Raw genomic sequence first — 27,018 nt, 5'->3', positions numbered from 1 at the left:
AGGGCACCGGATTGGCTCCTGGGCACAGACTGTAAAAGACAATGGATGTAGCCACTGTGATGTCGTCCGTTGGTTTGTTGATGAGTTTTGAAGCCTCAAATTTGGCATTTTGGCTTTCGCCATCTTTGTTTTTTGGAGCCAGAAGTGGCCATATTTGGATACGAGGGTGCCTGTGGAGAAGCGAGAGATGAATCTGATTGATGACTCTATTGAAAAGTAACTGTAGAAGCAATTTGTCACTCACAAGGTGGAGTGAAGCCACTGGAGTCGCCCCCTACTGGTCAGTCGAAAGAATGAAGCTTTAAGGCACTTCTGCAGTGGCTTCATTTTTTAGACTTGGAGAATACATTTTTACATTCATCTGTACTTCTTCTAGATGTGATAGGACATTTCTTAAAAAGGCCAGTAATCAACCTTTCGAAAAAGAGTTACGCCTGATTTATTATGTCTCCATGCCAGCGATAGCTCTAGCCAGAAGCATTATCTCGTGAGCATGATATCTCAAGAATGCCTTGAGTTAATTTCTTTAGATTTGGCACAAACGTCCATTTGGACTCACCGATAAAGTGATTTGATTTTGGTTATCACAAGTCAAATGTCAAGGTCACTGTGGTCTCGTTTTCTCATGAACACGGTATCTCAAGAACAGGGATTTCGTCAAAGTTGGCACAGACCTGGACTCAAGATGAAGCTGCTGAGACTTTGGTAGTCGAAGGTCAAGATCACTGTGACCTCACAAAACATGTTTTTGACCATAACTCAGGAACTCAAGTTACGACTTTACTGGGACATCCTGATGTTTTCTGTTTATGCAACATCATAACACAGCAACAGAAGGGGAGAGATTTTGTCAGACACGGAATTGGTGACACTAATCTTGGGTGCCCATCTCGTGCTGATTGTATAAATGTCCTGTGCTGCCGGGGTTAAGATGTGTGTGAAGCATCTATGTTTTCACAGACAGGGATGTAAAACTTTTGATATAGTTGTCACACAGAAGTGGTGAATATATCTGTACTAACTGCACTGCCACCAGCAATTACATTCTACAGAACTGTAATGGTGAGAGATTTAAAGAGGGCTTTTATGAGGTGGGAGCAATGGGCTTTATGAGCATCTAAAGGTAAATTACAGGGTGACAGTGGAGCTAGCTTGCGCACACAGCGACATTAGAGCTGATATGCACCGCCTCGAAAATGCAACTACACACTGGGACTATGGCATGTACAGAGACAGCGTGTTTGGAATCCGACACTGGACTTTAAATCAAAACCTGCACCATAGGTATCCACTGCAGGGCTGCTGTAACTGCTGCCATAGCCTCTTATAAAGTACAAATCAAGCTTTGCTATGTAGTGAGATGGAGGCGACCAACTGTCTGCTCTGGTGTCTCATTTGTTTAGTGTAGTTACCAGAACTGCTTATAAATACGTAGAAACCCTAAGTCTCTTGCATTGACCCATACTTTCCCATCCTGTTTACAACTTAGAGGGCTTACATCTGCCAAAAAAAGACAGAGAATTTCACTACGCCAATTGCATGACGTCAAGATGAAAGTATTTCGACTAAAAGAGTAATATTACTCTGCCTGTATGAGTCTGGGCGTTTCTGTTAGCTCCCCTTGAAAACACAAATCTGCCTGGTCTGTCAGGTTGTACATGTTAACGACCAGGCCGTTAATGCGGAGCATAATCAAACTACAGCCCGTGCAGACCCGAATTCATAAATCCAGAGCTTCTCCCAGGAGGGGGACTGTACAGAAGAGGAACATGCTGCAGAGATCATCTATACCATGAGTAGGGATGTTTAGCAGCAAGACACAACAGATGTGTAATTCATTCTGATGTAGTAAACACAAAGAGAATCCACTCTAAAATCAATCGTTTATGTGAGAGGCAAACACAAACATCATCTTTAGATCTACAATATGTAATTTTCTCCTGCTTGGGTTCTCAATCAAAAACATTAACAAAAGACGGAGCAATAATATTCAGGTCATTGCGGAGGGACTGCTGGCCAAGCTCCTGCTAACATGTGCTCGCCTTTTTCCTCTGACAACTTAAGATCCAGATGTTCAGGAGGTTTTTAGCCGAAGCCGAATTATCCGCAGAGATCTCATCCTCTTCAAAACCAATGTACCGAGCAATTGAAACCTCTAAAAACTCTGAATAAAGCCAATGAAGTTAAAAATTTGTGTTTCTCCATTGCTGTTTGGGACTGTATTGAGCTGCTGCTAAAATTTGGTCAGCTTGTTTCAAGGATAATTTAAGATCCAGACATTTGATGATTAAATCTCATTGAAACGTAGAGTTAAAAATGATAAACATCTAAAAAGTGTATCTTAAAAATGTGACTTAATGACAGCATCTGGCAGACAACCACAACCCTGACACGTGCAAAGAGGGGATATGATGCCACCAACAGGTGACAGTTAATTTAAATTACGGATTTCTCCTGGTTTGAACATTGTTGGAATTGTTTGGGTTTTCCCAATGCGGAATAAGCTACATATTGTATCGTTGAATCCCGTAAAGACAAGAATAGAGGTCCGTAGACACAGATCAATCTAGAACTCTAAGACAACAGTGAGGAGATCCAAGTCAGACACTACTGCTGTACGCCAAGAAAATCAACCTGTACTCCATCATAGTTTCAGTGTTTTGACAGAGGCTCTTGCAAAAGCGTGATCCTATATTTGACTCCTTGATCTACATTACGGTCCACTCACTATGCACTGTTACAGTGATACTGTGTGGTTTTTTAAAAAAAAAAAAAAAAGTATCTGTATTTGTGAAACTTTGCAAATCCTTGGCTGAACCATCCGAGGTAGTGTGCTAATTTGATTCCAGCGTGCATTATGGCGCAAGCATTCCAAAGATGTTGAACCATCAAGGTCTTGTTCCTCCGACGCAGCCTCCTGACTTTGAGGGAACGTAGGGAGGAAATCAGGGAGGAAAGGCAGAATGGATAGCTGTGAGGTTCACAAGTTCAACCTTTCTGTTCCTAGAACAGAGAAATAGAAATTCAAACAGCCAATCTTGCGTATTCAGCTTTCAAACATACAGTATCATCTGCTGATAGATGGATTTCTGTATCCCCACTACACTGCTTTCTTTTCTGGTTTGATTTTTATTAGAGTCTTGGAACAATCCACTCGTTAAATTTGTCTCATTCCTCAGTGTGTGATTGATGATGCAGCAACTAATCACAAAAGCCTGAGCCGGAGCATGTTTTCCTAGAACACTGGGAAACACTGGAATTAACTAATAATAGCCTTTACTCAGAGCTGAAAGGATTAGACGATTAATCAGTTACTTTAAATGGATAGTAGAAATTATAGAAATTATAATTAACGAAAATCAATTGATGTAATTGGGAAAGTTCTCAAGTGAAATTGACAAAAATCCTTCAGACTACTCAAGTGCAAACATTTTGTACCTACTTTATGATATTTTATAACCCAGACGATTAATAGATTAATAAAGAAAACAGTCGGCAAATTAATCGGTAGTGACAATAATTACTCGTCGCAGCCCAAGAGACAACATTTCAAAAATGAAGTTACAAAGTGCTTCAAAGCAAACAACGATAAGAACGTCAGAAACAGCACATAGACAATCAAAGACTGACAAAAGCAAAGGAATGTGTCGTTGAAAATTGTCAAACACTCACTGCTCACCTGAAAATATGACTGGTACATAAAGAGATAGATGTTTTTTCTGCCATAAAAGATGAAGTTGCCAACCTCATGAGCGTCTAGGCACCTTTAGTCTTCCGTCTGGACCTTAAAACTGCCAGAGGGCTCGTGCAAGAGAATTACAAGGTGCAATCCAAAGGCAGTAAAATATTCAAATCCCCTCTAACAAGTAACCAGTGAAGAGTATATCCTCCCAGCTTTGATTATAGGCTGTGCTGCAGCATTTCTTTCCAATGGTCTTGTTCCGAACACTTCAGCAGCAGCAGAGAGTGTTGACATGTGTCAGCGCCCCGGCCTGTGTAGTTCATAGCGTCAGCAGTGGCCAGCATGATCAGTTCATGCATGAGTTCCGATAAATAGGATATTAGCGTGAAAATGTTTTTACAGGATGAATGAGCTGGCAACACAAATGTTATTCTAATTCGATAATTCACATACCATGTGTGGGATTCTGTCAAAACTATATCACAGTAATGTTACACAGGAAATTCTACCCATTAGCCAACAACAGCCTGGTCTTTCTCACAGGGCATCAAAGCATGCTTGGGCACTTTCCCTGGCATCACTATAATCACACCGAGCACACCCTTTTGCGTCTGTGTGAGACGCATTGAGCTTTGCCAAAAACTCCAATCTGCGTCATTGTTAGATGCTCATAGTTTTGGATGTAGTTCAAAGAAAACAAACATTTCTTGGGATGGATGGGAAGGAAGGTGGATGGGTTCAACAATCACAGGACTTTCACCTGGGAGACCTGTGTTTGAGACCAACCCACAACAAAATCAGTTGCGGCATTTCTTCTTCTCAAAGCTAGGTGCTATTTAGCGACATACCGCTGCCTTTCCAGCCACATTTGTGGCACCGAAACCTGATGTCTTTTCTTAGCCATAACCAAGTAGTTTTGTTGCCTCAACCTAACCACCGATCCGATGCGTTAGCTGACTAACATGACTAACATCAGCCACATTCTTCTCCTCACCACGACCAAGTAGTTTTGTAGCCAAAACCTAACTACTGATCCCTTCTGACTGCAGACCCCCTTCTGCGTCAAGATACGATTCAAAAGGCGGCAAAATATGATCTATTGCCAACATACTGTCTCTAATCGATTTGGGATTCTAGTGATAGTTGTGTTTCATTATTAGCATTGGAGAATGTTGTCAATTTTACCCTTTAACAGAAACATTTCCACTCTTTCTTCACCAGTTGTCTTTTGCTGGAAGTGCAGATGGTTTTAGTAGAGCATCTTTGAATATGTGCAACGTTCCTCATACAACATTTCGTATGATGTCCTATGAATAAGCACTCCACGAGTGATGTTACATCCTTAACGTTAAGTTACGTAATTAACGTTAAGTTACAAGTTTAAGTTTCGGCAAGTGAAGTTACTTTGGTTAGGTTTGGGGGAGAGAAACGTGGTGAGGACGTACCTTAAAATTACTCAAAGTTCCGAATACCAGTCTCCTTTTGTGACCCATCCACCACCCCAACCTGACTCCTTATCGGACTGCTCATGATCACTTCCTTTCAGTACACTGGTCACGTGATCGCAGCCTTCCAAAAGATGTGGGCTATGCACAAACTACTGGCTCATGATTACGTGGGATACGTATACATTTTGGAGCATTACTTGTTGTCGGAAAACGTACAGACAATCCATACGGTGGATGTTATGATATTTCAGTCTGGAGCAAAGTGATGGACAGACCAACCCATCAACATTGCTATATAGAGCTTTGGCCCCAGCATGAATTTAAACATATTAAGTTAATCCTAAGAAAGCAAACAGTCGGCCAAAGTCTGTTTCTCTACTTCTTCTCTGAGCTCTGAGTCCTCTGACATAGTTCCTCAATGGTACATAAACATCAATAAACATGGGGGGGCATTTAGAGAATTTAAAGAATGGTAACAGCATGTCAGCGACTGCAATTCTAAGTGTTAGTATTCCAAATGAAGACACCGGTCAAATACTGACACTTAAGTAAACACATGATTTCACACGCTTTGCAAGGGACTGAAAGCAGCCAAAAAATCCATTTTCCATCAAAATCATCCAGAGTAAGAAAAAGAAAAATACATCTTCCAAATTCCAAATTGTCATGACTGTGCACTTATAAAGCAAATAGGAATGTGGGATTTGCTTTGTGTCAACACACATATATAACACCTACTGTATCATCACTGGTGTCACTAAACCAATTGCGCACTAATACCGCCTCTTTAATCTTTATAACTAACATTGCCTTACATGAATAAATTACTCGACAAGACCAGAGCAGACACATTTTTCCCCTTCCTTCACTTTTCGTCTATGTATGAGTCGCTATAACATTCTGATCGCACTTGTAGGAATGCATGTTACACTGCCAAGAGACAAAGCTCTGACCTCTATGAACCCATGCTATATTTAACTGCTATTAATCATTCAGTAGCGGGTTTTTTTAATTGTTAGAATCTGATTTTGTAATGTTTTTCTTCACTTCGCCCCTCTCCTAAAGCGTTAGGGTAAGTGGGTCTAAAAATAGCCTGCACAATGTCAACATTCTGGCGCCCCATAAACAACCAGGATTAAATTAGCCGACCACTGTTTCCTCTCTGAGCCCTTGTGCATGTGCATATGGGTATTGTCGGAGCGGCAGAAAGACTGTTCGGCGTATGTTTAACGCGCTGAAGTTACAAATTCCATAGTGTTCCTGTAAAAGCTGTGACTGTTTTTATACGCCCAACTTTAGAGTCAATCACTCCACAAGAAGAACCACTTCCAGTCACCGACCCTCGCGCTGTAATAACACAGAAGGTACTTTCTTAAGATTCTTTTTTGCGTCATTGTTCTTTGAACATCAACAGCCTGACCATGGAAAAATAGCTATTGAGCAATGATGGCCAATATAACTGTCAAGACGCTGCTTTCTGTGTAAACCATTACATCTCCACTTTGTCTCTGCTGCTGCTTTCCGCTCTTTTTCCTCCGTGCTGCTCCGTCCACGTCTCCCTCCTTAAAAAGGCATAGCACGAGACTTATCTGCGCAGGTTGCTCTACACACACACACTTACACACTTAGAGGTGCACATGCAAATCATTTTAAAGTCGGATCTTGAGCAGAGCAGAAACCTGGACATAAATTGGGATGCATGACCGTGCACCTACATGTAAAAGCTGACGTACAGCAAAGAAATTAAAGTCTTTAGTCATATATCTCAGCTATTTTCTTTGTTCCATAAAACTGAGACCTAAATACAGTTAGTTAATAGCTTGAAACAATTTCAAAAGCTGGTTAAGTCGAATTTTGAGCAGTTTAGGACGTTTTATTGCTGGAGGAGCCCTTAAAAGACAAGTTACATCGGCAGTTTTATACATAAATCAGCTGCTGGACGCCATTTAGTTTAGCATTTTAATAGCCAGACAATGAGCACGAACATTACACATACAAGGACAATTTGAAAAAGAAATGGACACGGATAAACCGGGCATGTGCCCAAGGCTCTGGAGTCAGTCAGCCTTAAGGATTTTTCCAAGTGGGTAGAAATATGTGTTCGAGGACGTGTTTATATAAGCGTACGTCTACATGTAAATAAAATGTAATGCGTGGGTGTTTTGTAGGGTAGCCAATTAAATTGCTTGCTGTGTGGGAATGAATTTGTACGTCATTATGTAGAGGATTGGGCGTGTACTCTCACAGCGCTCAGGTGAGGTCGCGACCAGGTGCCAGACTGTAAGCAGCGTGCGGCTAAGAGACACAGCACCAAAAAAAGAAAAGGCTAATGAAGCGAGGTGAAAATCCAGGGTTGGCTTCGTTCACCCTCACTGGCAAGCAACCAACAATCCTGCATAGTGTACCTTTAACGTGTGGTTAGGGTTAGGCCCAAACGCCACCTGGCTATGGCTAAGAAAAGTTAATGTTCTGGCTTGAAGTACCTGGTTTTGGTGGCGCTACCCCGGCAGGAAACCAGTACAGTCTCGGTAAAATATATATATTTGCTACCTTCCCAACATAAAGTCTTTGTTTACACTTCATTTCAGGTTTTAACTTCACACCAAACAGTGTGTGAAAGCTCCCAGCAGAGCAGCAACTTCTTGGCTCAGTATTTTTACAAACACTCTGAGGTGCAATAACTTCATGGTCCAGATTGTACTAATGACTCCAAACTGATGGCCTCATGTTATCCTCGGTGGACCATAGCAAGGGGGTTGGACAGCATGGAAAACAGAGCTGCAGCGGTGGGAAACTCTGCTGAGTGAGAGCTTCTGGACATCTCCGAGAGGAAGAGAGGGAGGAAGAGAGAGCGAGAGAGAGAAAGACAGGCGCGCTGCAAGAATCACAGCCGGAGCTGCTTTTCGTAATAGGAAATGATGGGAGAGCTGTTTGAGGGCCGCATGGCTTTGACCCTGTGACCACTCGCAGTCGTGAGAACCGAGTCCGGGGCCATGTGTCCTTAAGTCCCTCACATCAGCACACACAGGCGCCGCTGCACGTACACACACACACACACACGCTTACACTCAGTGTGGAAAGACAAAATACAACTAAGGCAGGACTCCACATTGGAAGCAGGGAAATTATCATACCTTCTCACCAGTGCATGTGGACTCGTGCCAACTATGCAGCCTATAAAGCCCCCCCGCTAAAAGTAAGTCGCCCAAGTATGTTTTGCTTAGGATTTCATATGCTGCCCTCCCCTTATTCACACTCAATTTAAAGCCTGTATGAAGACAAAAGCGGGGCCAGCTCCGTGATGACAACAGCAGGAGAAAAACTCTTTGTTGGATTGATTTAATCCTCACATCTCCATAAGAGTTTCCTTAGCTTTCCCAGACTTGTGTGTGAGGTGTGAGCTCTCAAAGGGACTGAAACACAGGGAACAAGTCCAGGTAGGAGACGTAAAGCAGCATTCCCCTTCCCCCCATTAATTACCCATGTGCCCTTGGGCAAAACTACTCCAGTTGTAGTGGTTTAATACTGCACGGCTTCCAGGTGCAGATGTCAGCGAGGGGTCAGCACGCCCTCTGCGAAAACCAATAAAACTCCCAGTTTGGCTCCACTATCTCCGCACACACCTGAAGTCATGATGTCAGACTCCGCACACGGACACATTTCAGATGCTCACGTTCAGGTTTCCAAGAATAAAACATGCGTTTGTCAGAGTCTGGCTGGAGTGGAAATAGATCTTCAGCAGATGTGTCTTCTGGAGTGTACGCAGCGGGTTTGCTTTGCTGCTAGCAGAAATAAACAGAGTGTTAAGTCTACTGATTGCTTTTGCTAATTGTTCCAGGAGCTGTCAGGCCTGCTGGTCGATTAAATCAAGGGATGGGGTTGGAGCTAAGTTCTGAGGAACTTGATATAGAAATAGGGATGAAAGCATTAAGGATTTGTTGGTGGCTGCAAGAGCATAGGCTTGTTTCAATGTTGGGAAGGTTTGAGGATCTCCAGGGAGAAAGATCTGAGCATCCAATTTTAATTACTCACATTTTGGTGAGTTTTCCTGCACCAGTCTGGGCCTTTTATGCATGATCTATGGTGTAAATGTCGTTAAATCGATCAAAATAAAAGTCCTCTGTTGTTTGCATGTTTTTATTTGGGGGGGGGGGCAAAATGCACAGGAAAGTAGCAGGGGACTTTTATTTTGACAAGTTTTAAAGTTTCACCATAAATTGTGTCCCCTGGGTTGCCTTATGTCCATATGTTTGCACTCCAACTCTTACAAACATTGCCACACAGTACCTAAAAAACCACAACAGAAGAAGAATGCACTGCATTTGAATCAAAAAAAAGTTTACCTCTGATTTCCACACAACATAAGCGTGAGAGCTGGACGGCTGCACTTTCCTCTGCAGCCACCTCCGCGGCGAGAAGAGCGTGCCGGTGCTCCCTGACTGCGCCGCGCCGGGTCCCCTCACCAGATACGGTAAATCCCCGGCGGTATTCCTTTTGGCACGCCTCTCTATATCATAGTCAAAGTGGAAGTTGGAGGATGGAGAAACATCCAGCGGTATGGAAGGAGAGGAGAGGGACGGCGTGATGGGCTCCTTGAGTGTCGGGATCTTGGTGCGTAAAGCCGGCTTCACAGCCGAGCGCTCCGGGGACGCACCTGCGTCCGCGGCGGCTCCAGAAAACGGCGCACCACTCGCTGCCTCGGTCCCGGTGTCACAGTGTCGTATGATAGCGGGGTCCAGGCTCCGGGTTTGGCGTAGCCTCCGTTTGGTTATGGCTTTGGAGGCAGGAGAGGAGCAGGAGAAGACGCTGTTGAGGAGTCCTTGCGCGGTAGACATGTCTCCTCGTGTTGGATCTCACATCAGCGCTGCTCAGTGCGTCTCTCTGCGACTGTAAGACACGAGTTTACTGTTTCCCCATCAAGAGGAAGGTCCAAGTACAAGCTGGTGAAGAGTTGGAATGTGCTGCATCTGGCTGCGCAAAGTCTTCTTTCCCTCTCGGTGTGCTCCTCTGCGCATTGGTCATTCCCAAACTGGAGTGGTGTGAGGAGACAGTTTGAGAGTGTGAGGGTGTGTGTGTGCAACAGTGTGGGAGGGGGTTCAGAAAACTTGAGATGACTTTTTGCACACTGTAGTTTTGGTTTATAAACAAATTTAATGTCAAAATATTACTATGAAGCACTTGGATTTTATTTTCTAACTTTCCATTTTATCCTCATTCACCTGAAACAGTTGACACCACTTGTTGCTGCTGACTTTCCCTGTTGCCTTTGCTTTAAAAATGTCTGGAAAGATGAGTTTCTATAATTAATAAGCTCATTTTCATAAAGGTAATTAGCCACGTAGACAGACAATAATCAGACGGGCAGAAGGTCACACACACAGACACTCAGACATGATTTAGCCAGGGATGAAAATAGGTGTATTAATCCTCGTCTCCCATTAATCCACCTCGCTGTCTGGGAATAATAGGCCTATCAGTGAAGCCTACTGTGTGCTATTATTAGCTGAACAATAAGTGAGCCGCAGGATTAATAGCCAGCGCCTTTCTTTATACACCTGTGCAGGAGGCTATATTGTAGTTTACACAGAGCCCAGTAAGGCCAGTGTGTTCAGATGGCCGTGTGGGACACAGTGAGGCAGAGGGAGCAGGAGCATGTGTGGCCCAGTGTGTGAAAGTATGGGAAAAATGAAAAGAGACGGCAGGAGTCCGGAGAGGAGGGTGCCGGACGGCTGATAAAGGAGCTTATGAAGCTGCACCGCATGACACACTCGCACACATACACACAGCACAGCATGACATGACACTGATAACAGCTGAGATAGATTTGACCCTTCTAAAAACAGTCTGCGGGGGAAAAGAATGAGACGCGGGCTGAGTGAAAACACAGAAGCAGGGATTATAGAAAGAAAACATGGTGTTTCGCATTAGTTTGTAAAGAGTTTATGGAAAGAAGCCAGTACTATTTTTTCCTGAACTGTGCCCCTCCATTTGGGGTAAAGAGCCAAAAACAATATGGAACAATAGTACATAATTGAGACACGGGCGGACTATTAGGTGATGGGCCCCTGGGCACAGACATGCAAAAGGCCCCACCACCGCACCTCCATAGGAGCAAGACACACAGACTTTGTGCTGGCTTTGCATCTTTTTGTTGTTGTTGTTTTGCATCTTTTTGTAGCTGTCAGGATCCTTTTGTAGTTTTGTGTGTCGGTGGTAATTTTGTATGTCCTTGTGGATGTTTTGTGTTTAATTTGTTGTCTCTCTGAGGTCATTTTGTGTCTCTTGGGATATATTTGTGTACTTTTTGGTTGTTTTCTCTTTGTAGTAATTTTGCATTTCTTTGTGTCTCTTTATCGTCATTTTGCATCTCTTTGTAGTCATTTTACATCTCTTTGTATCTCTTTGTAGTCATTTTGTGTCTTTGTGTCTCTTTGTAGTCATTTTGTGTCTCTGTAGTCATTTTGTGTCTCTTTGTAGTCGTTTTGCATCTCTTTGTGTCTCTTTGTAGTCATTTTGTGTCTCTGTAGTCATTTTGTGTCTCTTTGTAGTCGTTTTGCATCTCTTTGTGTCTCTTTGTAGTCATTTTGTGTCTCTTTGTAGTCATTTTGTGTGTCTTTGTGTCTCTTTGTAGTTGTTTTGCATCTCTTTGCGTCTCTTTGTCTCTTTGTAGTCATTTTGTGTCTCTTTGCGTCTCTTTGTAGTCATTTTACATCTCTTTGTAGTCATTTTGCGTCTCTTTGTGTCTCTTTGTAGTCATTTTGTGTCTCTTTGCGTCTCTTTGTAGTCATTTTGGATCTCTTTGTAGTCATTTTGCATTTTGTGTGTCTTTGAGGTATATTTCTGTCTTTTTGGTTGTTGTTTTTTGTCTCTCTATATTCATTTTGTTGCTCTTTGTAGTTCCTTATCAATATGTGTCTTTTTAAAGTGTATTTTGTCTTTTGTAGTAAATCTTGTGTCTCTTTGAGGTCATCATGTGTCTCTTGGGGCTTTTTTTCATTTTTGGTTGGTTGTTTTCTCCTTGAAGTCACTTTACGTCCCTTTGAAGTTCCTTTGAATCTCCTTGTAGTCGTTTTGTGTCTCTTTGAAGTAATTGTGTGTCTCTTTAAGGTTTATCGTTTTTTGTTTGTTGTATGTCTCTTTGTATTTTCTTTGTGTCTTTTTGCATCTCCTTTTACTTGTTTTGTGTCTGTTTGAAGTTATTTTGAGTCTCTTAAAGGTATATTTATGTCTTTGTTGTTGTTTCGCATCTCTGTAAAGGTCAATATGTGTATCTTTTAAGTGTATCTGTGTTGCTTTTAGTGATATTGTGTCTCTTAGGGGTATATTTGGGTTTTTTTTGTGTTGTCCTTGCTCTTTGTGTCATTTTGTGTCACTCTGTAGTTCCTTTGCGTCTCCTTGTAGTTGTTTGATGACACGTGAAGCCATTTTTGTGTCTCTTTGAGGGATATTTGTGTCTTTGTTTGGTTCTTTGTCTCTTTGTTTTTGCTTTTTAGTCATTGTGTTTCTCTTTAATGTCATTTTATGTTCTTTGTAGTGCCTTTGTGTGCCTGTGTTGATGTTTCGTGTCTCTTTGTAGTTCTTTTGTATCTCCTAGTAGTCATGTTGTGTCTCTTTGAAGTATATTTGTGTGTTTTTGGTTGTTGTGTGCTTCTTTGTAGTCTATTTGAAGTGTATTTGTATCTTTTTTTAGTGACTGTGTGCCTTTTTGTTGTTACTCTGCATCTCTGTGTTCATTTGGAGTCTTCCTGGTTGATACATGTTCATTTGAAATGGCCACTGACCCTATAGGCCCCTGGGCCTGTGCCTGGTAGGCCCGTTCAATAATTCAGATATTATACAGACATGTTCCCATACCACATATATAGAAAGTATAGACCCTTGCAGCATCCTTGACTTTTCATCTGGCTGCCTTCAAGCTCTTGCATAATGCTCAGATTGTCTTTAACATATGATTGACTGTGTGTGTAGCCATGAAAAACATTTAATGTGAAACAGTGATCATTTGACATGACTGTCAAAATGCATCAGAAGCGGTGAGGGTCGAAGGGAAGGAGAATAAATCTGCAGGGCTACACTTGAGCCAGTCACGTTCGGTGTTATATACACACTGTCCATATTTGGTATATAATAGTAGAGCAGCACCGCCTGAAACCATTTTAAGCAAAAATGAGCCTAGATTCAGCCACGGCTGTAGAGACATAGTTTCCTGTGCTGGGGATCAGTGTAGATTTCATTGTCCAAGCCTGTCAGGCAGATATGAATGAAAAGGTCGTGAGGTCAGGAAACAAAAGAGATCGAATTACTTTTAGCTATGAAACAATAATCCAGTGACACAGGGTCTATTTTTATACGTTAAAGACAATTAATTAAGCGTGAGTATGTTTGCAAACTTGCAGGTCAGTCTAAAATTAAAGACACACAGTGTGTACACACACAGTTTGGGCCCGGGAGCAACTCAACCAGATTTCACGTGTTCTTGGCTGTACATGTAAACATCCACATACTGTATGTATTTAAAAGCCACCATATTGTTCCAATAGAGGAAGATTAGATTATTGAGACATGGTGAGTTTTCGTTTACTGTATTTTGCCTCAAGGAAAAGGATCCTTCCCGAAAAACAACATGTTTCACCCCCCATATGGGGTGTATGATATGTGGGGTTGCTGTCAATGCATAGGGTGGCTGAATATTTAATCTTAGAATATGATCAGCAGAGTTGTAATCGAGGCCATTTACAATTATCCAATAAATCCCCTGCAGGTTTTTCATCATTTTCACATCATGGATCCCTAAACAGACACAGATGGCGTTCCTCCTTGGTGAGATTTTATCCCGGAGACCCTTACAGGACCACCTTATAAAGATGGTGGTAAAATGGGGGGTTAAAATTGGGATAAACACAGGTGAATTACTGTAAAAATCAGTTTCACGTGTTTTGTAGGCAACGTACAGAGCTCTGTGATGGGCCTGGGGTCTTCGAATGTTAGTTGAGAAACCTAATATTGATGATGTCACTCATAGGCATGGTCCATCGAGACCCTGTAGGCTGCCCTTGGTACCAAGTCATGCCTTTAAGATTATATAGATGTATTACAGCTGATTAAACAAATGGAACAAGATGACTGCACAATTTAGGCCAATCAGGTTCATGTCGACATTTATTGTGCGCCTATACTTCCATCTGTTGGCCGCATTTTGAAATTGTACTATGAGTACGGTGTCCGTGGAAGACCATTTCAATATTTTGTATTGCCTTTTCGTGCTGCCTTCCTGGTTGTCGTAAATGTTGCGAGCAGAACTTGTTCATACTGAAATGAGCCAGCAAATAAAACAAAAAACTACACGGTGAATACGGATGAACGAATAAGGACATTAGGGCCTTTTTTGGTAAGAATTCACAGACTTTATTTACGCGTGATATGAAGTTCCCAAGCCGAAATAGAAAATGACGAGGCGTCAGTGAAGGCAGCAAGGTAATGGTTGCTTTTATCCCACAACAGCGCCATCCCTCCAAAGTCTGTTCTGGTGGGAGACCCCTCGCAGGAAAAGCGCTCGGCAAGGAAAGGGTTAAGGAGTTTGTAGGGTCCAGATCGATGCCCCCTCTCCCACACGTCGCCATGAACAAATGAATTCGCGGGGAATTAAATATCCATTTCACAAAGGAGAGAGAGTCCTGTGCTTTGAACCCGACCCCACCAAGGCTAAAGTGTTGTATGACGCTAAGGTAATGTTTGTGCATTTAATACAGCTGTTCGGTATTTCGACTTTGTCCAAACGAATAGTTTATATCGGACAAGCAGGGTTGTGTTGCGTAAAGTGTGGTAAATCAGCCTGTGTGAATCAGGCCTCAGAACGAAATCACATTTGCTCTACATATAACGGTTACAATTTCTCCCATGGTTTCCGGGTACGTTTGATTGCACGTTTCCTCCTGAAGCGCATAATTTAAGTAGTGAATACAACTATGTTTGTCGCTGTTAGCTTATTCCTAAGTAGGCGTCTGTCAGCTGCAACTGCCACCAGTAATTACAGGACAAAAACGCTGCAGTGATTAACGTTAGGGGTCGTTTGTAGTGCAGTAAAGTAGCGTTAGCTAGGTGGCTAACATCCAAACTAGTGCAACGCCAACATTTAAGCTAACAAACAAACACACCAACTCGTCCTCCGCTAACTTGCATTGTGTGCGAGCAGCTTGGAAAATAATATTAATGTTTCAAGCACATAAAAATGCTCTCGCAGACTATTTGAGTGTTATTTTCTTGTCGGTGAAGTGCGTAATGTCGTTGTCGCTAGCTTGTTAGTTAGCTAGCTAATGCTAATAATAGAGTGTTTGTTTACATCGACACACTGTAGCCGGGGTTAGCTAACAGTTAGCATCGACTGTTGTTTAATTGCATGTTTGTGAGTTGCAGCGGTGAACGAAGCTTAAGGTATTTTACGTAAATAGCAATAGGGCCTACTGCTATGTTAAATGGCAATTAATATTTATACGTTTGGCTGCGTCCAATATTTCGCAGCAACACGCAGCTGACGTTAACGTTAGCTACCTAAAGAAGCAAAAGCAAGATAAGTGATACGCCATTTTATTACAACGTTATATAATAAATACATGTAAGTATTGTTTTAGTGTTGAAGCGTGTCTTTAAGATGCTCGTTTAAATAATTGACATAGTGTTGTGTAATTTGAGTAGGACGTATGCTTCATTTACAGCATGAAGAAAGCTAAGGCTACTATGCTAACTGTAGATTAGCCTTAGCTTACATCACAATACATGGGGTTATCATAATGCTTAATACTAGGTCGATAATGAATGGAAGATATGAACTGAATTCATGTTTGTTTCTAGTTAATGCACAGTCTGGAACCAGGCCAATTTGTATTATGTTAAGTCCTGGTTTTCAAAGTAATTATAAATATGAAACGATAAGACATTGAAATATAGTAGTTGTCAGTTCCATCAGTTTGTAGTAGACGTAATCATTAATAAATGTCATTATATGGCGTCAGACATGGTCATCATCTTGTATCCTTGCTGACTGAGGGTAGAAGCTCCTCCTGAGCCTCTCATTCCCATTTCCCAGCAGCATTGAACCAATTCTGGTCTGGTTCCAGCAAGTAACGTTTGAACCACTCAGAGCATTTCTCTTGAGAGTGGCAGTACCATTCACGCTCACATTCACACCTACAGCCAGTTTAGAGTCACCAATTAACCTGCATGTCTTTGGACTGTGGGAGGAAGCCAGAGTACCCAGAGTTCACGCTGACACGGGGCGAACATGCAAACTCTGCACAGAAGGGCTTGGGATTGAACCAGGAACCCTTTCGCTGTGAGGCGACAGTGCTAACCACCACTACAGAACAGTACTTGAGTAAATTCACATATGTTCCACCTCTTCAGACTCAACCAAAGTGTTGCAGAAATTATATTTGCTAAATTGTGACTCGAGGCCACTCGAGTGGTCTGGTGATGCACAGGAGGCTAAGGCGAGACTAATGTTCCGAGACTGATTGTTGTGTGCTCACATTACAGGTCATTGATGTCCTGATCGGTACAGATGAACATGGAAGAAGAATCCCAAAGTACCTGATTCACTTCAACGGTTGGAACAGGAGGTGATTATACCTGTCTTTCTTTAATCAACGTTACATGAACAGTGTCTCATACTTAACTATATTATACTCATCATAGTGTTTATCATTGCAAAATCTCATGTTCATCAACCTGTGTCATGATAGATCTATAAAACTCTGCTGTCAAACCGTGCAGGTCTGTGTGATTTTTTTTTTTTTTTTTCCTTGAAATTTTTTAAATGTGTGTGTAGCTGGGATCGTTGGGCTGCTGAGGATCATGTCCTAAGGGACACTGAGGAAAACCGTAAATTGCAACATAAACTGGCTCGCAAAGCTCTAGGTCGCATGTAAGTTCATATTATGTTCATTCATACCATCAAAGTGTTTAACCATGGAGAATATTATCTTGTATGTGTAAGCCTCTCTTAATAGAGAGAGTGGGATCTTTAAATGACTTGTGTTACTTAATTTTCAGGCTAGAAATGTTTTATTCCACAAGTCTAGTGCACTGTATGTCAGTGTCTGGTGTGTGTTCACATGTTTTCAATTTGACCTTACTGTTAGTTTGTTCTGTTTTTAGATGAAACTGATACACATTGTGTGTTTTCTTTCCCGGCGGCAGGAAGAGAAGGGTATGGGCGAAGAGGCGTCGTCGTCAGTCTGGTACTAAATCTTCTCTGAAGACTCTCCCTAAGGAGGACGACAGTGATGACGCATGTGAGAAATCTTCCTCCGTCTTTGTGTTTCGCTCCCAGTCTCCCTCAGCAATCAAATTAATCCCTCCACATTCTTCTGTCTCTAGGTTTGATTTCGTCCTCAGAGAGCAGTGACGGGGACGACTCTGACCCTGAATCTTCAAATAGTGGGGATAGCATCTTCTCTGAGGATATCAACAAGATGGTGAAGTGGATCAGTTCAAGAGGATATATAGACCTCAATATTTACATTTTAAGGCCTTTAGTTTCATGACCAGGATGTTTGTTCAAGGAAAACTACATCCTTGTAGTTTGTATGGACCGTATACCTAAAGGTTCATATCTCGTTTGTTTCAGAGGGTTGAGCCAGACATTAATGTTAAAAGGGAATGTGAGGAGAAGATCGTCCACGTTGACATCAACATCCCTGATACGCTGAAGAAGAAGCTGGAGGATGACTGCTTTTACATCAACAAAAGGAAGAAGGTACACACACAGCCCAGTTGCCAGATTAGATGTTGGCATCGTATGTGTCTTCAAACCACAGACACATTTAAACTTTACGTTTCAACAAGGCTTTGGTTGACGTGTTAGATTTAGGCACAAACCCCACTTGATTATGGTCAGGAAAGGATCGTGTTTGTCTTGTAATACCTGGTTTTGGTGGCTAAAAATGGATATGGAAGCCTGCTTGAACTGACTTTATTTGAGGGTTGCTCAGATTGAATGAATGTTTTTAACATGTTTTTTCTCTCCTAGCTGGTGATGGTTCCCTGTCAAACGAATGTCGTGCACATCCTCGAGTCCTACGTCAAGCACTTTGCCATCAACAAAGCATTCATGGCCAACGAGCGGTACCGGCGGCAGCAGAACACCACGCAGAACAGCAGCCCACAGCCAATCCCTCCGGAGAAGAGGTGAGTGCACACACACTCTGAACAGAGGAAAAATAGCATGATGTAAACAGATGTGCTCTTTCATTTGGATTTTTTGGATTTTTATATTATGGCTCACAGTTGCATATCGTGCATGATTATTGACATTAACTAATCCCTATATTTCCTTTGTTTAAGCGAGGAGTTGTGTAAGGAGATGGTTGACGGCTTGAGGATCACGTTTGACTTCACCTTACCCATGATCCTCCTCTACCCCTGTGAACAAGCTCAGTTCAAAAAGGTCAGCTCCTCCAGGCTTTTCCTGGCTGTCAATGAAAGCTCCCCCTGCTCCAGCAAGTAAGAAATAAGTCCTGTGTGTTGTTTCCAAAACAATGGCGTGACTGTGAGATACTGCATTTGACTATCGTGCGGTATCATTAAGCCACAAGCCTTGTTCCTCTTCTGTCGTGTTCAAAGTGCCCAACGAGAGCGCAGCCCGAGTCCGTTGGGGCACAACCCGCCCACGCCCCAGTCCACAGACAGCCAACCAGCTCTGAGCGACATTTCTGCCACCACACCCACTGCCCCAGCCCCCACCCCAAAACGCCGGCGTCATCCCGACATGGACTGCATCTCATTCCAGTCCCAGTCGCTCAGGCGCTCCACCAGGAACACATCTGGAGGTGACCGACCAGCTGAAGGAAGCAGTGGAGGTACACAATGCATTTCATATAAAGGGACTGTTTCTTTAATGTGTCTTCTGTTGGGAATTTGTCTGACACAATGATCGTACTTGTGGTGTATGTAATGATTTAGGTGGAGGCAGTGCCACAGCATCCCCGCAGCTTAAACGCCGTTTGGTCGATACCACATCCCAGCCCAAGTTCTTCCTCAACCTTGACAGAAGTAAGACGGCACTCAATCATTCAAATATTTGTAGTAACCAGTTTTGCCCAGTAGATGGTGCCATCGTACTTATTTGCTCAAAGCGCTGACGACTCTCCTAAAAGGGTCTCTGCACTCGTCAAACTTTTTGTGTCTTGCATTAATCCTCGCTGTCATTGCTTTATTTTTTTAGACATATTTCTGCAGTGAAAAGCAACACAGCATTAAGTTTATTTGTAAACATGTTGTTGTTCTCGTTACCCAGAAACCCCAGTACACAGCGGCTCATCCTCCCCGTTGCCCTTGACGCCGAGCAAAGAGCGGAGCGGGCCTTTCTATGGCCTTGAGAGCCGCAGAAACAATGAGCTTAATGAGGTGATGAAATTATGTGTGTGATGAACGTACTAGTAGCTGGAAGGGAAACAATATTCAGCTCAAGGACATAAGAATAGTTACATAAATGGCCTCCATCATTGCAGGGAGACAATTTAAGTAACCTGTATGAATTGAACCAAGCTAAACACTGTGTATGAAACAGTGTGGTCCTTGTGTGTTTAATAATTCAGTTATACATTGTCGTTATCAAGTTCACATTGACCTTTCAGTTGAAACATATTAAACATTTATCATAACTTTCAAATGCAGGGCCGCACATGGTATATCAGTGTAAATGTGTGAAGCCTGAATGTTCCTGTTAAAAGCTTTTCCCTTTACTCTGTCAACCAGGTCCTAAGTTGGAAGCTGACGCCTGATAACTACCCTCAGCACGACCAGCCTCCTCCACCCTCCTACCTGTATGGATCACAACACCTCTTGCGTCTTTTTGGTCGGTGTCTTTGGTCATTTTGAAGCCTTTCTCATCAGTTTCTTGCGCCTTTGTGCAGCATCTTTCTGTTACCATGCTCAAGGTCTTGCTTTTCTTCCAGTGAAGCTTCCTGAGATCCTGGGGAAAATGCAGATCCCTGAGAGGAATCTCCGAGCCCTCGTCAAACATTTGGAGCTCTTTCTCAGGTAGGACTATTGTGCTTACATTAAATGTACCAGTATTTCTTCCTTCAGAAGAGAGGGACAGAAGCTGTTCAATTAAAATGGGTTAAAGAGATTAAGTACAGGTTTCAGGTTCCTTCACGCTGTGCAAATAGGAAAGCACCAATCTTTGGCTCACTCAGGCCCGAAGCCTTACAGTTTCTCCACTAAAACATTCAGGCGTAATATTGAAATCTCACCCCCTTCCTGAAAAATGTATTGTGCCATCAGGTGAACGGAAACTGTGTGAAATCATGCAGAATTTCCACGGAAGATAAATCATTAAAAAGCCAAGGTGCTGCATTCAATTAACGGGACAGGAAATAGGAAGCACTTTGACTCGAAATGAACCTTGCCAATAACCCGCACGGTTCATTAACCAAGGCCTGATCTAGCTAAGCGTTAAAGCTCAATAGTAGCTGGCAGTTTTGAGCCGCTGGAAGTTCTCATTTCGCAAGGAGAGAGGGGCAGAACCTGGAAGCTATTGGCGCAATCTCTCAAACACCCTTCACAAATACACATGCACATACAGTACCTGATGTAGTGCAAGAAATTAAAAGATGGAGGACAATAGAATTCATCAAAAGACAAAAATAGTGATTGTCAGAAAATGATTATTACACCAAAAATAACCCAGAAACACCAAAACAAAAAGGCAAGGAAGAGTAAGTAAATGAAAACATGGGGGGTTGGAGGGGAGGGAGAGATGGAGTGAGAAAGAGCATGTGTTGGAGGGAGGGAGATGAGTGGGCGTTACACAAGCGCGGGAGTCTAATCTTTAAATCCTCCCGAGCGATCTTCAGTTCAGCCGGTCCCAAACCTGAGGGATTTAGGTCCTCTCATTCTCTAATCAAACACACGCCGTACTGCCTTCTGCCACCAAGCAGTGCTGTGGAGCAGCGCCTGAACTCACCATGGAGCAGACACAAATCTGAGTCCGAGGGCCAGAATTACCTCTAGCTCAGTACTCGTGCCACGAACACATGAGGTGGTCTTCTGAAAATAGCTAACGCTGGCATTCGGGAAGAGAGTGGTGTGCAGTATGATGACAGCATTCAGTTACATATGTGATGCACAGATTTCTGTTCTTGCAGCGCGGCATAAGGGATCTATAGCAGCATTGTCAACACGGGCAATCCGCACACTGCATTTGCAGTTCCTCTTGGCAAAGCATATCATGTGGTGTCATCAGCAGTTGGGGGAAACATGGGTAGAAAGCCTTTTAATTCACTCCAGTGGCTCTGGACTGCAAATCAGCGGTGCATCTCTTTTCATAGGACATTATTCTGCACAATGGCACCGACAATAACTTGGATGCAATAAGGAGTGAAGTGCTTAAAAGTAAATCACTCTTGCAGTTTCAGTCCCCTCTGCAGCTCTGTGATGAGCCGCCGAGACGGGATTGATAGTGCTCGGCACAGGAAACACTGACATTCCTCTCTTAGTAACCAATTAATGTTTCCAGTGTTCCGGAGACTCTGCAGGACACTGGACGCAAACTAAAACGCCGGCGTCTTTTGGGAAAGCCTTCATGCCTTTTACTCTGAAATCAGCCTCGTGGCAGATTGTGCAGAGCGGGCGAAAACTGATTGATGTCGCAGAGACTGAAGTGCAGTGCATTCTGGGATTTGGCCGCAGTTGATCTCCCACTCTCCCTTTCTCCGCAAGAATGATTATGATTAAGTGTGAGTGTGTGTGCACATGTGTACGCACACGTTATGCTGATTTACAATGTGTATGCCTAAAGCGGCTTGCCTTGTGTTATTACTGATCTAACAGCAATAAAGATTAGGCTGAATTTCTGGCACCAAAGAATAAAAAAAATAGATTTTCCGAGGAATAAATGTGAATTGAAACCTTTACAGTGCTTTTCAGTGAATGTCTTGGAATCGTCTTTGTGTTTTCAGCGAAGAATTAGGCTTAAATTAACTTAATTTCGATACACCCCGTCTCGCTGACCTTTGATCCGTTCACTGTGGGGTGCTCACATGTTCCCTTTATTGTCCCATTAGGTTGTTTGTTATTCGTTGTCAAAGCGTTCTTAAGTTCTCCTCTGATGAGGATAATTTGTTTGCATTGAGATTAGGAAGGCCGGTGGAGCTAAGATGAGATGGCAAGATTTAGAGGATTTGGCCGAGTAGCGGATACTAAGAAGATTCCGGATTAGTTTTCCCCGCTACTGATTAGATGGGAGGAGGGGAGGGGGGGATTTTTCACTCTTCCCTCCCTGACTGCTGGTCGGTCATTCTCATGTTCTCGGTCTTTCTGTCATAGCGATTGGTTCTCTGATGATGGTGGTATAGGGATGGATGAGGGGGCTTTGTGTCTGACATATACACCCGCGGACAGAGGGCAAGGGGTCTAGGATTTATGTGGAATGAGCCAGGGATATCTAGGAAAACCACAAGCGAACTGGGACGTGACATCCGAGACGCTTTCCTGTCGTTGCTTTTTGCGTCATGTAAGCCTATCGTGTCCGTTCTGTTTGTCATCAGACAAACAGCTCATGTTGAATATTTAATGTGAACAGAGTGGGCTTCTGTCGTTGGGGTCAGAATATCTCACCAGATTTCCTTTTCCTGTACTTCCTTTCCCCCGCCCTCTCTCTCTCTCTCAGGTTTCTGGCAGAGTTCCACGAGGACTTTTTTCCAGAGTCCGCATATGTGTCCGCATCAGAGGCCCACTACAGCATGAAACAACCGAGGCCAATTTATTAAAGGAGACGTCGGCCACTGTGTTTCCTTCCTTTGCTTCTCTCTACCCTGACCTACCCTTCAGCTTGTCTAGACTGACCTGTCTGGGCTCGTGTACAGAGGAATAAATAGCAGCTGCCTCTGGAGTTCAGCTGTGTTGTGTTTTCCCCGGACCAGCCTTTCTTCTCCTCTGACCTAATATTAGTTCTCCTGCTGGTACCTTGTGGAACCAGTTGCTTCTACCACGCCACTAACCCTCGCCCCTCGCCCATCGCTCTGCTTGTAGGACTGTCCTGCATGTCAAGTCACCCTGCTCCGCTTTGCATCAATGTACTGCTCCGAGGCATGTCGAGCGCTGTGTGTTGGCATGTGCTACCTTTTTTGTAGCCCACATTTAAGACCACAAAGGCTAAGTCCTCATTGTCTTCATTTTTGTTACCTGGGCTAAGACCAGACCAAGGCTTGATAATTCTCTTGCCTCTCAGATATTAGAGGCTGGCTGGAACAAACAGCTTTGAATCATTCAGCTGTGGACTGATTGGCGAAACCCCTTTCCGAACTCTGACTATGTCATTTTTTATATACAGCCACAGTGTTGGAATATTTGGGCCTGTTCATAGAATGGAAACAGACAGATTGTAAAGCCATGTGTTCTTGTTCTGCCCATCAAATAAACTAATTTTGGAAACTCTGTAGGGCACATCTGATTTGCCTGTTTGTTAGCCTGGCCCGTCTTTATGTAGTGACTTTCTGCAAGCGCTTCCCACGCAGCACCGCTAATGATCTTCCGGATACACTTTCGCTAATGCTACAGGATAACTTGCTCCTACTGTCCTGGAGATGCTGTGCTGCTTTCGCTGAGCAATTCTAATTTACTGACTCTTAAAAACTTTCAGGAATGTTGTTCCTGTGGATCTCTCTGTAGTGATGCCCCTTTTTGAATACCTAATGTCCACTCAGTGTCCATGAGACGTTTTCTTATTTCTTGCTATGTCTTGCTTTTCATGTTGTCCTGTGCATGTCTGATAAATGTCTAGCTGCTTTTTATTTTCTTTTTTTTTTTTTTCTGCCTGTTCCTCTCACTGTGGCAGCCTGACGGCACAACGGCGGGAAATTGGAAAGACGGCGTTCTGTGTACAACATATCCAAGAATAACCGCGCACAGTTAAAGATCTGAGGTTGTTAGTATTTGCAGATTTTAAAGATTGTTTCAGATAAGCTTGAATCATTGAGTAGCGCAAAGGTAAGACAATCGCTTCGGTGGGTCAAATTGAAAATATATTTTTATGATTTGCAGCATAGCAACTGATGCCATTAAACAAATGCTAGGAGTTCCTTGTGCAACAAGTTAATGCAACAAAAGTGATTGTTACGCTTAGTCGTGATGCCTTTGTGAAAATGTAAATACAAAACACCTGTTGATCATTGTGTTATTTATTTCTCTGTGGATCTCCCTGTTCATGTGTAGGTTGAATTTGTGATAAAATACTTGACAAGGCCCATTCCAGACCAGTTAATATACAGCTAGTTTGTCTCAGATGTTTCTGTCAGTAAGCTATCAATGGCTGTTGTAACACACTTGTTTGCAAAATACAATGGTTCTGATTTCCATGTTATGTACAGGACTTTTCTGTTGTGTTAATTTTCAAAGTATGTTTCCTTTCAGCTCTGTTTTCTTCATAGAGTTTAAATAAAGACCTTCTAAAACTCGTCGTCTTATTGACACACACATTAAGCAACATTTTCTTTTTCAGTTTTTCCAATCTTGATTGATACCTCATTCCTTTGCCTTTTCTTGTCTTTGTACTTTCCACTGTAAGATGAATCAGCTCAGAGCATGCAAATGGATTTGAACCAGCAAAAACCTCCCAAAGCACTCCTCTATTAAAAGTTAAATGTAGACAGGAGAGTTTTATCAGCTACCTTGACCTTCAATTTCTCCAGACTGTAGCTAAGTGTAGTTGCTGCAGCTTGACTTTTTGAATCTGCAGTCCTTGGTAGCACAGCTCTTCTGTTTGTCTTAGAGCTACTTGAAAGCAATCTTTAATGAATGTAGTGGGAGCTTATTTATATGAACATGACTACTTTGAAACAAATCAATCAAAAGTAATTAAAAAAACTATCAGAATGAAAGTCAAAGGAGCAAGACGGATCTGTTATTGATGTGGTATGCGACTGCAATTGTTCCCCTGGTGAGCAAAGCACTTAAAGGCCGAAGTATCATTGTGTGGTGAAATACATGTGCTCTAAGATGTGGTCAGACAACATTAGCTCATCGAAAGCATGCTGAAGCCCTTCAGGACTTTCAGAAGAATTACAACATGGTGAGCTTTGGGAGGTTTGCTGTGAAATCATACCCATACCTTAGAAGCACAAGTTCAACCTTGATTCTAAAATGTTGGGATGCTGTGTAAACGGTAAATTACAATCAATGCAATGATTTGCAAATACGTTTTGATGTATATTCAATAGAATACAGGTCAAAGACAAGTTAGAATGTTCAAATTGATTAACTCCATTGTTTTTTTGTAAGTATACATTCATTCTGAATTTGATGCCTGCAACATGCTCCAAAAAAAGTTGGATCAGCGGCAGCAAAAGACTGGGAAAGTTGTGGAATGCTCAAAAGACACCTGTTAAGAACTTTCCACAGGCAAACAGGTGAAAGTCTCATGATTGGGTCTGAAAGGGGCATCCTTAAAAGGCTCAGTTGTGAAGTACAGTGGGGGTTTCACTGCTTTACATTAAAAAAACTAAGTGTGCAAAATTACAACAGTTAAAGAATACTTTTTCATGCACAACTGCAAGGAATTTAGGAATTTCAACCCCTACAATCTCTAAATGTGAAGGGCAGTGCTGCAAACCAACACTGAATGCCTGTGACCTTTGATCTCTCAGACAGCACTGCATTAGAAACCAACATGATTGTATTAAGAATATTACTACATGGGCTCGGTAACTCTTGGAAAACCATTGGCAGTAAACAAAGTTCTTCACTGCATCTACCAATGCAAGTTAACACTCTACCATACAAAGCAAAAGCCATATATCAACAACATCCAGAAATGCCACAGACTTTTCTGGCCCCGAGCTCATCTGAGATGGACTGTGACAAAGCGGAAAAGTGTGCTGTGGTCTGACGAGTCCATCATGGAAGTCGTGTTCTCCGGACTAAAGAGGAAAAGGACCATTCAGATTGCTAACAGTTCAAAAGCCAGCATCTGTCATAGTATGGGGTTGTGTTGGTGCTGATGGCATCATGGGTAACTTCTGTGAGGACACCATTAATGCTGAAAGGTACCTGCAGGTTTTGGAGCAACGTATGCTGCCATCCAGACAAGGTCTTTTTCAGGGACCTCCCTGGTTATTCCAACAAGACAATGAGACACAGTCCGTACATTTACATGGACAGTTTAATTCCACTTTTAATCGGAATGAAAGGCCATTCTGATTAAAAGTGGTCATGTAAACGGTCATTCCGATTGAAAAATGGTCATTCCGATTGAAAATGAAATCCGATTAAAGGGGGTGGTTTATTCCGTTTGTCATTCCGAATGAAAGAATTTTGTGTGCATGTATACACTCATTCCTCTTTAAGTTCATTCCGGGCTTTCTGCGCATGCTCGTTTCCTTGCCCTTCTGGCGCGATGGTGTATATAGCGCGCATAGCAACGGGCTGAGATAGAGCAGTCGGACTCGCCACAGCACGGTCTTCTGTCTCCCTTCTCTTCCTCAACAGACGAAGCATTAGCAGAACAAGGTTGTTGTCGTATTGTTGGTTCAAGAATATAAGCAAAACAAGCCAGAAAAAGGCACTAAGAACGGCGTCGTCAAGCATCTTGTTATCCGGAACGGGGTCTACAGTGTTTTCTTCCGGTAAACATAAAAACATAACATCAGCCCCGCCCCCTATCCAATCAGAAACCTTCCCTGCCCCACTGATCTCCCATGTAAACCCTCATTCGGAATGAATATTTCCCATGTAAACTACCTGGACAAACTTTAATTCCGAATGATTTCATTCAGATTTATTTCATTCCAAATGAGAAGCCATCATGTAACCGTAGCCACTCTGCACGTATTCCAACAGCGTGACTTCGTAGTCAAAGAGTGCATCTACTATACTGGCCTGCCTGCAGCC

The 27,018-nt window shown here is 42.7% G+C and overlaps 2 protein-coding genes across 6 annotated transcripts in view; one reads left to right on the top strand and one right to left on the bottom strand.

The window, feature by feature from the left end:
* The window catches only part of LOC125885148 (rho GTPase-activating protein 6-like), a 98,527-nt gene extending 88,358 nt beyond the window's left edge, over window positions 1–10,169 (bottom strand). Inside the window, exon 1 of one of the 2 annotated variants that reach the window (XM_049570631.1) lies at window positions 9,474–10,169. In XM_049570631.1, coding sequence (XP_049426588.1) covers window positions 9,474–9,965 — 492 coding nt within the window. In that variant the 5' untranslated portion in view covers window positions 9,966–10,169. Of the gene's footprint in view, window positions 1–3,679; window positions 3,962–9,473 lie in introns of those variants that run through there. The other variant, XM_049570633.1, reaches the window with a different exon arrangement.
* LOC125885152 (male-specific lethal 3 homolog) overlaps window positions 1–24,584 on the top strand; it is a 35,699-nt gene extending 11,115 nt beyond the window's left edge. Inside the window, exons 1-14 of one of the 4 annotated variants that reach the window (XM_049570645.1) lie at window positions 14,583–14,855; window positions 16,663–16,745; window positions 16,955–17,050; window positions 17,326–17,420; window positions 17,506–17,603; window positions 17,756–17,884; window positions 18,158–18,315; window positions 18,472–18,630; window positions 18,751–18,986; window positions 19,090–19,179; window positions 19,424–19,533; window positions 19,885–19,984; window positions 20,085–20,169; window positions 22,802–24,584. In XM_049570645.1, the coding sequence (XP_049426602.1) occupies window positions 14,757–14,855; window positions 16,663–16,745; window positions 16,955–17,050; window positions 17,326–17,420; window positions 17,506–17,603; window positions 17,756–17,884; window positions 18,158–18,315; window positions 18,472–18,630; window positions 18,751–18,986; window positions 19,090–19,179; window positions 19,424–19,533; window positions 19,885–19,984; window positions 20,085–20,169; window positions 22,802–22,901 (1,638 nt within the window). In that variant the 5' untranslated portion in view covers window positions 14,583–14,756 and the 3' untranslated portion in view covers window positions 22,902–24,584. Of the gene's footprint in view, window positions 1–14,582; window positions 14,856–14,882; window positions 15,039–15,089; window positions 15,743–16,662; window positions 16,746–16,954; window positions 17,051–17,325; window positions 17,421–17,505; window positions 17,604–17,755; window positions 17,885–18,157; window positions 18,316–18,471; window positions 18,631–18,750; window positions 18,987–19,089; window positions 19,180–19,423; window positions 19,534–19,884; window positions 19,985–20,084; window positions 20,170–22,801 lie in introns of those variants that run through there. The other 3 variants (XM_049570647.1, XM_049570646.1, XM_049570644.1) reach the window with 3 other exon arrangements.
* The last annotated feature ends 2,434 nt before the right edge of the window (window positions 24,585–27,018 follow it).

Source organism: Epinephelus fuscoguttatus, linkage group LG24 (genome assembly GCF_011397635.1).
Source record: "Epinephelus fuscoguttatus linkage group LG24, E.fuscoguttatus.final_Chr_v1".
Classification (NCBI taxonomy): domain Eukaryota; kingdom Metazoa; phylum Chordata; class Actinopteri; order Perciformes; family Serranidae; genus Epinephelus; species Epinephelus fuscoguttatus.
This window is presented reverse-complemented; position numbering and strand designations above follow the sequence as displayed.